General features: G+C 44.2%; 1 protein-coding gene across 4 annotated transcripts in view; it reads left to right on the forward strand.

The window, feature by feature from the left end:
• SMG7 (SMG7 nonsense mediated mRNA decay factor) overlaps window positions 1-13,614 on the forward strand; it is a 268,133-nt gene that overhangs the window by 238,756 nt on the left and 15,763 nt on the right. For 2 of the 4 annotated variants that reach the window (XM_033915788.1, XM_033915786.1), the window contains exons 17-19: window positions 3,946-4,326; window positions 9,772-9,855; window positions 12,577-12,736. In XM_033915788.1, coding sequence (XP_033771679.1) covers window positions 3,946-4,326; window positions 9,772-9,855; window positions 12,577-12,736 — 625 coding nt within the window. Of the gene's footprint in view, window positions 1-3,945; window positions 4,327-5,334; window positions 5,485-9,771; window positions 9,856-12,576; window positions 12,737-13,614 lie in introns of all 4 variants that reach the window. The other 2 variants (XM_033915789.1, XM_033915787.1) reach the window with 2 other exon arrangements.

The raw sequence follows: 13,614 nt of genomic DNA on the forward strand, positions 1-13,614 counted from the left end.
CCTGGACAGGTTGATTCAGACTCTCACTGATTCCAGAGTACCTCATTTGCCTGAGGATAGGTCTAGGTTGCTGGCTTGAGGTGGCGCTGCTCGTGGACGTGATTTCTGCCGCTTCCGCCCTGGTAGATGGGCTGCCTCTTTTCCATCTTCTGGGCTCTCTAGAGGCAGATTCTTCCAGCACATGCAGTCCTTTTGTGGGGCCCACCGGGGTGCTGGTAGTGCCCCACCGTGTCGCCTGCCGCCTCTCCTGCCCAGTGACTCCTTGCTGGCACTCGTCTTGGTTCCAGTGGGTGCCCAGCTGCAGGATTTTTATCCAAAGTGGGCAGACAACACGTCCGATCAGTGGTTTCTGGAGGTGATTCAGGACAGCTATGCTCTGGAGTTCGCCCGTTCCTTGCCAGACCGGTTTCTTGCTTCTCCCTCACAGGTGGCGTGGAAGCAGAAGGCCTTTCACTCCATGCATTGGTTCCAGTTCCCTCACAGGAGTGGAGCACAGTTTGGTACTCGATTTACTTTGTGGTGCCAACGAAAGAAGGGACCTTTCGGCCCATCCTGGATTTGAAGGGGCTCAACAGGGCTCTTCACATTTCTTCCTTCTGCATGGAAACTCTGTGGTCTGTGATTCTGGCCATTCAGCCGGGAGAGTTTATGATCTCTTTAGATCTGACCGAGGCCTACTTGCACATTACAATTGGGTTCTCCCATCATTGCTTCCTGCGCTTTGCGATCTTGGGGCAACATAATCAGTTCTGTGCACTTCCCTTTGGTCTGGCCACAGCTCCACGGACGTTCACCAAGGTGATGGTGGTCGTCGTGGCGGTGTTGCAAAAAGAGGGCATTCTTGTTCATCCCTACCTGGACAATTGGTTGATTCAAGCCAAGTCATTCCAGGAGAGCACCTGGGTCATGGCCCGGGTGGTGGAGTTTCTGCAGTCGCTGGGATAGGTAGTCAACCTTGCCAAGAGCGGGTTGTCTCCATCTCAGCGCCTGGAATATATAGGGGTGCTGTTCGACACCTACCATGGGGAAGGTCTTCCTTCTGGAGGCCTGGGTAAGCCTGCTTATGGGGGCCCAGTGTCCTCGGGTGCTGGATTTCCTCCAAGTCTTGGCGGCTTCCCTCAATGTAGTGAGGTGGTCGCGGGCCTGCATGCGTCCACTTCAGTATGCTCTTCTTTGGAGGTGGTCCCCTCAGAGGCACAGTCTGGATCACCCTGTTCTGCTTCCAGGTTTAGCTCAGGGCAGTCTTAGTTGGTGGCTCCAGACCCTGCATCTTGTACAAGTGGCGAGTCTGGATCAGCCGCAGTGGCAGTGCTGCTTATGGATGCCAATCTTCTCAGTTGGGAGGCTTAGTGTCTAGGTCACTCAGCTCAGGGCACCTGGTCCATGGAGGAGGCTTCTTGGTCGATCAATGTCTTGGAGACCATAAAAGCCATCTGGCATTGCTAGCCTTCCAGTCCTTTCTGATGGGCAAGTCAGTCAGGGTTCTGTCAGACAATGCTACGGCGGTGGCTTATGTCAATCATCAGGGGGGCACCAGGAGTACTTTGGTGACACAGGAGGCGACTCTGCTCATGGTCTGGGCGGTGTCGCACCTTCAAGAAATAGCATCCCACATAGCCGGTGTGGAGAATTTTCAAGCGGACTTCCTAAATCATCACGTGCTAGATCCCAGAGAGTGGTGTCTAAGCCCTGTGGCCTTTCAGTTGATAGTGCAGTCTTGGGGTCAGCCCCTCATGGACCTGATGGCCACAAGTGTCAACACCAAAACACCCCACTTCTTCAGTTGTCGCAGAGACAGTCAGGCCGAGGGCCTGGATGCTCTGGTTCAACCATGGCCAACGGAGGGGCTGTTGGGTGTGTTCCGTTTGTGGCCATTAGTGGGCAGAGTTCTTCTCCGCATAATTCACCATCCGGGCCTCGTGTTTCTGGTGGCTCCGGATTGACGTCGACGACTGTGGTACATGGATCTGGTGAGGCATCTGGTGGCAGATCCTTTCTCTGCCTCTTTTGGACGACCTTCTGACTCAGGGTCCCATTCCAATGTTTGATCCCTTCAGGGTCCCTTCTGTCTTACGGCTTGGCCCTTGAAAGGGATTGCCTAGGTAAGAAGGGGTATTCAGATAAAGTGATCTCAACTGTCTTGGGGTCCCGGAGGCTTTCCACCTCTCGGGCTTATGTGAGGGTTTGACATCTATTTGAGGAGTGGTGTGATGCGTGTGGAGTGGTCTCTTTTCGCACTTCCCTGCCTAACATCCTAGAGTTCTTGCAGGAAGGCCTGGATAGGGGACTGGCTTGGTCTTCTCTCCAGGTTCAGCTATTGAAAGGTCAGCGTTTGACTGCCATTCTTGATGCGATTTGCTTCTTGCGGGCAGCCAAGTTGCTCAAGCCTCCCATACAACCCTCTGTGCCATCTTGGGATCTGAATCTTGTTCTGTCAGTTCTAGTGTGCCCTCTGTTTGAACCGTTGGGTGACTGCTCTTTGAAGGACCTTACTCTTAAAGCGGTCTTCTTGGTGGCCATTACTTCCGCTAGACATGTTTCTGAGCTGCAGGGGGTCCCTTCTAGGAGTTTTCTAGGGAGCGAGTTGTCTTGAGGCCTGTTCTTCCTTTCTGCCAAAGGTAGTTTCCCTTTTCATGTCAACCAGGCAGTGGTCCTTCCAGTGTTGTAGTGTTGGTTAGCCGGGAGGGCTCTTCCGAGCAGAGACAGCTGCGCAAGTTGGATGTCAGTTGGGTCCTTCGCTGTTATGTGCAGAGGACCCATGAGATCAGGATATCAAATCATCTCTTTGTCCTTCTAGCGCAGGGGTCTCAAAGTCCCTCCTTGAGAGCAGAAATCCAGTCAGGTTTTCAGGATTTCCCCAATGAATATGCATGAAATCTATGTGCATGCACTGCTTTCAATGCATATTCATTGGGGAAATCCTGAAAACCCAACTGGATTGCGGCCCTCAAGGAGGGACTTTGAGATCCGTTCTAGTGGGTCCTCATAAGGGGGATGGCACTTCTAAGGCTTCTATTACACGCTGGATCAAGGAGACTATTACTTTTGCTTATCTTCTGAAGAAGAAGCCTGTTGCAGAATTTCTCAAGGTTCATTCCACTAGGGGTAAGGCAGCTTCTTGGGCTGGATCTTTAGTGCCTCCAGTGGATATTTGCAAGGCTGCAGTTTGGTCTTCTCTGCATTCCTTTGTCAGACACTACCGTGTGGATGTTCAAGCACGTCAGAAAATGGTATTCGGTGAACGTGTTCTGGTGTCGGCCCTTCGGGGGTCCCACCCTTGATGGGTACTGCTTTGGTACGTCCCATCCGTAAAGGAACTACACCGGTCTACCAGATACAGAAGGAGAAATTAGGTTCTTACCTGCTAATTGTCTTTCTGTTAGCCTGTAGACCGGTATAGTTCCCCACCCTATCTGTCTTTGTGCAGTGATTGTTGGTTTTTGCTCACAGTTGTTTACAGATATTTGTTGTTTTTACACTCCTGTTTAGAGTGCATTTTACTGTTTTCAGTTAAGAATTTTCCTAGGTTCTGCTTGGCTATTCGGCAGACTGGATTGGTAGGGGAGAAGCTATACTGATATACAAGTTTGATCTCAGTCTCCACCTGCTGGTAGCAGTGAGGTATAATACCCATCCATAAAGGAATTATACCGGTCTACAGGCTAACAGAAAGAAAATTAGCAGGTAAGAACCTAATTTCTCCTTTTTCTCCTTTCTTTTATACAGGTGGTATGTTTGGATGATGATGTAATTTATTGCTTTAGCATTTGTTTTTCAGGAATGTTTAGTATTCTAACCCCTCTTAATATAGAAAGTATCTGTTTTTTAAAATCACGCTCAAAGCATGTTACTTGTATTTCTGTGGTTTTTGGCCTTTTCTGCATCATCTGCTGGTGCCTCATTCCTGCCCTCAAAGTATTTATACTCACTGCATATTTTCATTAGTTTCAGCAGGTGGACCCATCTAAGCAACTATGGAACCCTGCTCAGGTGCCTGGTTCTTTGGGAAAGATAATGCCAGTAAAACAGCCTTACTACATGCCGGCTAAGGACCCGCTGAAGCTGTTTGAACAGTCTTTGCAGCAGCATCCAATCATGCAGCAACCACTAGAGAAAAAAATGAAATCCTTCCCTATGGAAATTTATAACCAGAGCACTTCTGAGGTTAAGGCACCAGATTTTTACTGGGGGGGTGACTCTTCTGGATATAGCATGGCCAGTAATCGGCCCATTACAGCACAGCAGGTCAGCATGGACCACAGGGGCAAGCGACAACCAGGAGTCTTCCACCCGGAGCAAGACCCTGTGGCCCGGATAGCTTTTGAGGTAAAGGCACATGAAGCTTGTATTGAGGTAGTAATGTGAATAATAAGATTTGCTTTGTACATAAAAAGCATTTTTAGTTCTTATTTGTGTTTTGCTTTAAGGCACAATGGGAAGAAAAATGGAGGGGGGTGAGTAATACAACTCAAACACTGTCCCTTTTCACACTAATAATGGCAGAAGGCAAATGGCATTAGTGGAAGGTGAATATGAATGGTCAAATCATTTACACCTCAGACGTATCTAAAGTGTGGTTCAGTCATATCTACCTTGAAAGTTAGGGGTATTGCAGGAGGAGGAAGAAGATGCAGATCCTATGAAGCTGACTTGGCACTTTTCTGTGAACATCTGGGCAGTGGGTATGAAAGAAATATCATCCTAGCCAGCTTTGTTGGTGTTCTGTGTACAGCTTAAGAAAGCAAGTGGCCCTGCTAAGAACATCAGAAGGGGGTTGGGGGGGAAGAGCTCTGTAGTTAAAGTTATGCTGAGGATGTCTTGTGCTGAAATCTACTGTATATTTGACAGTCAGAGTATATATGAGAGTGTTCAAAACTTGGTTATTATGAAGCCAGAATGAGGGATAGATGAATATTCTTTGCAGAGTTCAGTTTGGCAAAGGGAAGCTGCCTGTCCTGTTCCTTCTTGACACACTATATCTTGTGCTTCACTGTTCCATTTGTCTTTCTTACTCCCACTGTTTTGTCTACTTATGTTACTGTCCCTATTCTTGCCCCATTCTCCCTGTGATATCCTTTGGGTACCATCCCTGCTTTCTGGATTCCCATCCCTTCTGTTCCCTTCTTTCTGCAACTGCACATTTTTCTGAGCACTCTGCAGTGTCATTCCTCCTTTGTCTGCTTTTTTTTTTTTTTTTAATCTTACTCTCTCCATTTGTGGATTTTTCTTTACCCTATTCCTTTATATATTTTCCCTCCTTTTTCTTATACTTTATTTCCTTTCTCACTCCTCAGCGCTTTCTCTCATTCTCACTTTGCTCCTTTCTGTCACTAGGACTCCAAGAGCTCCCCTCTGCTTCCTCCGGACCTGTTAAAGAGTCTGGCTGCCTTGGAGGAAGAGGAAGAGCTGGCTTTCTCTCATCCTCCTGATCTTTATCCCGCTCTGCTGGGGCCTCTCACGTCTCTTCCTGGACGAAGCCTCTTTGTATGTATTTTACAGATTTCTGCTTCTCCTCCCTTCAGTTTTTCTGTCTGTGTTCCTTCTGTGAGTTTCTGCCTTAGAAGGAGCTGCTCCAAGCTAGATATAGCCATATGATACCAAAAGTATAGTAAGCCGGTCTGATGGCATTATACTTCAGTCCTCTTTCCAATATACATGTTAAACCCTTTTATTTTTGGTAAATTAAAGGTTCTTACATTTGGCAAATGAAAAAGTGCTTCAATTTATTGGCTACGTGCTGTTATGTCTTAGAGCAACTCATTGCTCCACGTCATTTTTACACTGTCGGTCTATATTGGGAAAAATATTGACCATTGCTTCTCAGATTCCTTGGCATGGTAGATTTTGAAAAGAACTAGTGTCTATACACATCTGGCCCTTTGACAGGGTAAAATGTACACAGTTCATCTATATTCTGTGTGGAGAGCAAAAATGTGTCAATAAGGCAAACCTAAACTGAAATGTAAAACAACTCCACTTTAGTTCTTATTCTTATAAATAGAATACTGCATTCAAATCGTACATAACACAACACACTGGCTATTCGGGTATTCTGGTCTGTCTTTCTAATTCTTTGCTCTCTGTCAGTGGGAAGCTGATGGATTTTGTTAGCTTTTAGTGTCTTACCCAGATTCTGAAGAACAAACCAGAATATAAGTTGACAGCAATAAAAACTGAAAAAAGAGGATCAGGCTTTCCTTTCCTGTTGATATTGGCATGTGGGCAGTCTTTGGTTTGATTTCCAGATTTGGTGTTCTGCACCCTAGATGAATTTGGAATGCTTCAGAGGCAGAATTGATGGCCCCGGAGGAGGGAGGGGAGCCATGGTCATCAATAAGTGATGTGCCTTATGGCCAAATGTGCCTGTGATGCAGTGTTCTTGAAGGATCTCTAATGCATGGTTCCCATACTCAGGATCATTGCTACAATGACCAGACCAGGAACAATCAGAAGGGAGTTGTTAAAAAAAATTGTATACTCTTTCTTTAGTAAACTTTGATTCAAGATGTTCATAGACAATTTAAAAAAAAACTTTATTCCAATAAAAGCATGGAAGCCTACAATCACATATAAAATAAATGAAAAACAGGAGAACAAACTTCCACAAAGTCCACTGGTATAGTAAAACACAGTGGAGATGACCTTAGTGTTCAATGTTTATTCCAGTGCAATAAATGAGACATTCAGACCATAGGGTTATTTGTCCTTACTCGCAAAGGTTGCAGAAGAGAACTATAAGTTTTTCACTCCACCTCTCGGGTAAATCACAGGCTAGCTTAGCTCCTCCCATCAGTCCGTACCCAAGCATTGAGAGGCACTACCATCTGTGAAGTAGAGGCACCTGCATCGACAGACTAAAGAAGTGTTCTGTTCAAAATAGTACTATTAACAGTCAACATAGGCTTCAAAGAAGCTCAGGAGTTAAAAACTCAGGAATTACAAAACTCTTCGTAGCCCCAAAAGGCTGGCCGGTCTCCACAAAACAGGAGAAGCATAGGGAGACAGACATCTGACATGAACTCTGAAATCTACAAGAAAGCACAGCAAGGACAGGGTGGGTGTCTAGAATGTCTTACCTATCTACTGGAAAAGAGCTTACCAGGGTAAGTACATAATCTCCTTTTAATCAGTAAAACAAGACTCTACATAATTGTGTTTCAACCCTATGACCTCCATCAGGTGTCTATAGAACTTCTGTTTTGATAAATCAGCCTTGATGGTAGTGCACTAGTAGTTTGTTCAATTGTGCACTTTACTAAGACTGTGCTCACTTTGTCGGTTTATGCGATCCCTTTTTGAAGATAGCATAGGTTAAGCTGATTTATCAAACCAGAAGTTCTATAAACTCCTGATGCAGGCCGTAGAGCCGAAACACAATTGTGTTGAGTCTTATTTTACTGATTAATAAACATTGAACACTTAAGATCATCTCCATTGTGTTTTGCCATATAAAATAAACTAAAATATTTATAGCACATAAAAATATATGAACCTCAAGCATCTGCTTTTTACTTATTAAAAAGAAACCTAGCTCTTTCTCAACTTCAGTGTCTGTCACAAGCCTTGCATCATATTTTGCACAGTCTGCAACTTCAAGTATTTACCAGATAAACCCCACATATAACGTATTTCATTATTCTAGTGAAGTACCAATCAATTCGTGAACCACAGTCTTCAGCTGCCCTAAATATGGCCTCAGTTTACTAACTATCCTTAGTTTCAAGTATACTGTATCTGTTACAAAACAGTTGCAACCTGTTTCTACCCAATTCCCCGCTCCTCTAACACCTAGACACTTAAGTAATTTGGTCTCTGAAACAGTCACTCCTCCCACATTTAAATGTAGCCACAAACTCAGCCAACAACATCACTCTGAAACAAAAATGTTATTTTATTTTATTCACATTCCAAATAAACTACTCCACAGTTACCACTTCTTCCCACTTTCTTTACAGGCTGATTCTAGGCGATTTCCACAAAAGAGAAACTGGACAATCAGTGCAAATACAAAATATTAAAAAACGAATACAGCCTGTTGTATTAAAAAATTTTTATGTCTTTTTAATACAATAGGCTGTATTAATTTTTTTTTTTTTTTACTATTTTGTATTTCACTAATTGTCCAGTTTCTCTTTTGTGGAAACCGCCTAGAATTCTTTTGATTAAGGTAGTATAGAAAAATAAAGTTATATTATGTTATAAATCAACCCCTGCTTTAGCAGAAACTATGTTCTCAAACATCCTACCCAGTTCATGTAAATATATATTATATAAAAGCAGAGCAGTTACATAGGGTTGAAATCCATGAGTAGCTGAGCAAAAGGCCTTCAGCACCAAGATCTTAGCACTGGTTTCAGCTGAATTGGAAAGAAAAAGAACTGGAGGAATTGCTAGGACAAAATAATTTAAAAGTGCAGTGGAATAGTTTGCCAAAAATGAAATTGACCAAAAAACACCTAGAAAGGAGAGCTGCCAAGGAAAGAGCAGTGTCAGTCCCAAAAGCTTTCATATACAAACATTCAGTAGCCCTAGAAAGATTGCCCACTACAAACTAATTTTTGATTACCTTTTATCAATAGTAAAATGAACACTTTTGCTTAGATAAGTCCTTAGTTAACCTCTGCTCTTATGGCTGCTGAGGCAGGTTCTGAATATAACCACAGATGGTGCTTCTAGCATGTTAAGATGATGAATTGCAAATGAACACTAATTGTTTACCATCAGTGGCCAAGATTTTGCAAGTGGCATCTGAGCTGATCCTTTGGCTCATGCATAGGGACCTGGATGGGTTTCTGGGGCACTACCTGTCAGAAATGCAAATCCACTTATGGAACCATTCTATCAGCCTTGTAGAAATATAGCATTGGTACTGTATAAACTTAGCCTTCAATCTTTAAAATAAGTAAAATAGATTTGCAGAATCACAGCCTCCTTTTGTGAGTGATTTAACATTCATGTAGTAATATTCTTTAAGACCATCTGTAGTTGTTCTTTAGCACATGGCATAGAATGAATCTTGGGAAGGAGCACAAAAGTATCAAACCCTTTGCTGCAGAAAATTAGGGGAGTATTTGAGAGTTGATTTTTAGTCAGTAAATAATATTTGTGTGCACTTACTGTCCACAGACCACAACCCAAATTTGTCTCTTGTCTGGGACCATTAGAGCAGGGATTGAAGTTTCAAGTTTATTGAAAATTTGATATACTGCTCATCAAAACTGTCTGAGTACAATATTACATCAGATGCTATGGGGATAAAACAAAAGACAAGACACAATAACGCAACAAGTAAACCCTCAAAGGCCATACCAGCTCATGTGGATGGATATGCATTAGGTATATTTGCATACAGTGGAGGCATTCCATTAAGATTGATCTCATACATATTCTTTGGGGAAATCTTGGGGATCGGGCTGGCTTGTGCTTCTATAGGATCTCCTTTCATGCCTCGATTTGTATAGCCATTGAATACCAATAATGTCTTTTGGTTTTGTTGCTTGAGTTTAATTGCAGTTAAGCAGTTTCAAAATTGTTTTGTGTGGCTAATGTGTAATGGTTTATGCCTTTTCATCACTCATGTGTTATATGGAGAATGTTTTATTTCTCAAATATTGAACGTAGAGGATTGGAAAACCTGCCTGAGTGATTAAGAGGTTTTCTAGTATTAGGATTATTAGCAACAGAACTCAGTTTTTGTTAAATGTGGGAACATGTTTATAGTAGGCTAGCACAATGAGTAACAGCATTTCCTTTCTTTTCTGATCACTGGAGAAGTCCCTGTTGGAGAAACCTTCAGAACTGATATCTCAGCCACCACAGTCTTTCCTGTCCCTCACTGGCTTCTCCCTTAATCAGGTACAGAAAACATTGCAGCAAGTTGAAGACAGACAACACAATAGGGTTCTGTGGAGAGAGAGAAAAGCAAGAGCACCACTGAGTTTAGCTGGTGGAAATACTGCCTTTAAGACAGAATCCATGCAGAGGGCTATGTGCATTTCACAGGATATCCATAGAGTAATGCAGCATATCCTAAGTATGGTGTTCATCCTTGCAGACTAAGGGCTAGAGGTACTAAAGTCAGTCAGTAATACCGACTGGATCGCTGTTGGCCGATTCTCTGACTGAGTGATCAATGTACAGTGTTCCCCCCCCCCCCCCGGTCGTTTGCGGTCGGCGGTCCCGGTCATTCGCGGTATTTTCCGACCGCGAACCGCCAACGAGGAGAGGGCGGCAGGAGAGAGCAGAACTTTTAAAACCAACTCCGGGGGATTAGAGCAGGACTAGAGAGAAAGGGGCTAGTCGGAGATAGGTGGGGGGAAGAGTGATGGAAGCTTTAAATAAAGTGGCCTCTGTAACTGCTTCACTTCGGCTGCGGCCTTCGGTCCCGGAGAGCAGAGCTGGTCCCGGAGAGCAGAGCAAGCAGAGCCACGGCGGCAGAAAAAGGAAGAATGAACAGTCTGAGAAGAGCGGGCATTTTAAAATTACATCCGGCAGCGATAGTGGCTCATGACGGCTGTACTCTGCTGGAAAGCAGAGCACCTTTGCATCTGGCGGCATCTCGCTATCAACGCGCGGCAGCACTGGGGCTGGAGAGCAGGCAAGGATTGCCAAAAGACCAACAGCACTGGACCCAACGGACTAAAAAAAAAGTACGGGGAGCGTGTCAAAGCAATCTCCCCCATGAAGAACCGCAAATATCGGGGGAGTACTGTACTACCAAGTTTGCATGCAAATTATTTGCACACAAACCCGACAGATCAATCGCTCAGTAAGCAATTGACACATGTGTAGAACCCTAACAGCAGTGACAGAGGAAGCAGCCTCCTGTCACTGCTGTTAGGGCTTCTTTTTTTTAATGGCACAGATGTTGTGCGTGTGTTACGCACACACAATATGCCCCATTAAAAAAAAAAGAAAAAGCCCCCCTTGCTGATGGCCATTCCCAATGACTCCCCCCCCCCCCCCCACACACACACACGAAACTGTACTGTGACCCTCCCATGGCAGTGAAAATGGCAGGAGAGATGCCTGTTGCCTGGCCAAATACCCCAGCACCATGCCTCCACCCAGTCCTGGACCCCCCCCAACCATACCCTCCCCCCTTCCTCCTGAAAAAAGAAAGGCAGGAGGGATGCCAACTCACTCCTGCCACCAGATGCTCTCCCGAACCCCTGACTCCCCCCCCCCCACCCCGGTACCTTTGGTAGACATTGGTAGCTGGAGGGAAGCACGGTCCCTCCTGCTCCAAGGCACTCGCGTGATAACTGACGGGCCTTCCCCTCTCCTGTGTATCATGTGATGCATGGGAAGGAGCCTAAGGCTCTGATTGGCTCAGATGCCCAAGACCCCTTCCCCCTCTCCAGTCGTTTTTTTCCGATAGCTAAAACTTTTGCATTTGGGTTTTTTTTATTTGGGTTTTTTTTAGCATGGCCAAGCTATGTTAGAGCATCAATCGCTTGGCTACTTCGCATGGGGTTTTAGCTAATTTGCAAGGCCGGATCGGAAAATGGGCAATCAAGGGGAAAAACATGCGGTGAGCCGTTTTGTGCATTGGGTTGGTAAAAGTGATCATCGCTAAAGCTGTGAAAACAGGTTTAGCGATGATTGCTGACATTAGTGCATCTAGCCCTAAGTGTACTTTGAATATGAGAAGTGAAATTGCTTTCCTGTAATAGGGTCTCTTCTGCTCTACATTTCCTTGGACTAGATAGTTCTCTTGTTTTATTATGAACTAAGGAGAGGAGGTAACCATTAACAGCATGGGAACCTCTATACAAACTCCATGGAGCTTTTAGAACTTTTGAAAAGAGCTGCCAATCCAGACTAGACAGTAAAGGATGAGTCTTTGGCCCTATCCCCATCTTGTCCATGGAGAGCACTTAATGATACGAACAGATAATAATACTATATTATTTGGTACATCAATGAGATTTAAAAGCCCAATTTCAGCAAATAATAATAAACTTCTATTGATATTGACAGGGGTTGCTATTCAGCAGATTACAGGAAATTGGAAAGATTACACTAAACTAAATTATACTTTTTGGTGGAATTCAGTATGCCATATTTATAAAATGGAAAGGGTGCTTGCTATGCAACAAGGAAATTATCATAAGTTTAAAAAGATTTGGGGGCCATTGATTATTTATTCTAATGATCAGACATCTTAAACACCTTAGTATTGGATAAGATATAGGGGGGTGGGATTATGAATGATAATAATTGTTAATATATGGGTGGGTGGGGTGGGATTCTTTTATATTTATATATTTGGAGGAATATAAATAAGATTGTCAAATGATTAGTTAAAAATCTTTCTGATTGATTATTATACACTTGTTGTAATATTTGAAAATGAATAAAGATTTATAAAAAATAAAAAAAAGAGCAGATAATAAGCATTGGAATAAACATATCAAAATGTAGTCACTGCAGGATCAGCAACAACAAAGCAAACTAGAAGTTTTCTTCCTTATAAGCTTCAGAGGATTATTTATGTAATAGTTCTTTAGTTCATAAATTGTGATTTTTAGAAGCCTAATAAAAAGGATGCTAATGAGTTTGTTCTGCCTTCAGGAAAGATATCCAAATAGCAGCATGTTCAATGAAATGTATGGAAAAACCTTAAACTCCAGCACAAAAGCTGAAATCTCCCCTTCCATGGGCCATCAGGAGACCTCGCTGTATTCACTTTTTGAGGGAACACCCTGGTCACCATCCCTCCCAGCCAGCTCAGGTATGTCGCATTCTGTGATTGCTTTATCTCTAGTCTAATAAAGCTGTTGGTACAGTTCACATCACTTTAGATTGTTGATTACCACGCTGGCAATTGTATCTAGCCTTAGATTTAGTTTCTCCTTATTCTTACTTTTTGCATCTTTACATGAGAATTGCTAGACTAGGACAGACTGAAGGTCTATCAAGTCCAGTATCCACATTCCTTTCCATATCCCTTTCCATATTCCATTCCAGATCTCTTTCCATATTTGGTGCCTTTTTTCTGAAAAGAAATGTGTGGGGTCATCTTGAAGAGTGGGTAGGGAATTTGGAGCAACTATCCATTGCCCTGTGGTTACCGTATATACTCGAATATAAGTCGATCCAAATATAAGTTGAGATCCCCCCTTCCCCCCCAAAGTAAGAAAAATGGTTGACTCGAATATAAGTCAGGCGGCTTAATATTCAATTGCCCTGCCTTGTCAGGCTCTGCACCCAGCTCCCTTTCTGCCAGGCACTGTACCCAGCACCCTTCCCTCCCTCCCCTGTCAGGCATTGCACCCATCCCCCTTCCTTCCCTCCCTCCCCTGTCAGACTCTGCACCAAACACCCTTCCTTCCCTCTCTCCCTCCCTCCCCTGTCAGGCACTGTACCCAGCCCCCTTCCTTCCCTCCCTCCCCTGTCAGACTCTGCACCCAGAATCCTTCCTTTCCTCTCCCGTCAGACACTGCACCCTCCCAGACTCTGCATCCTGCCGCCCTCCCTGTCCTAGCCTCATACCTCTACTGCCGATTGCCAGTGGAGGTGCAGCGGGCAGAAGCAAACTTTCCAAGTTCCTGCCCCGCTGTTAACTGGCTGCCGTGAGTGTCTTCAGCCACTGAGTATCATGAGCAGGTG

The sequence above is a fragment of the Geotrypetes seraphini genome, chromosome 12 (assembly GCF_902459505.1).
Source record: "Geotrypetes seraphini chromosome 12, aGeoSer1.1, whole genome shotgun sequence".
In the NCBI taxonomy this organism is placed as follows: domain Eukaryota; kingdom Metazoa; phylum Chordata; class Amphibia; order Gymnophiona; family Dermophiidae; genus Geotrypetes; species Geotrypetes seraphini.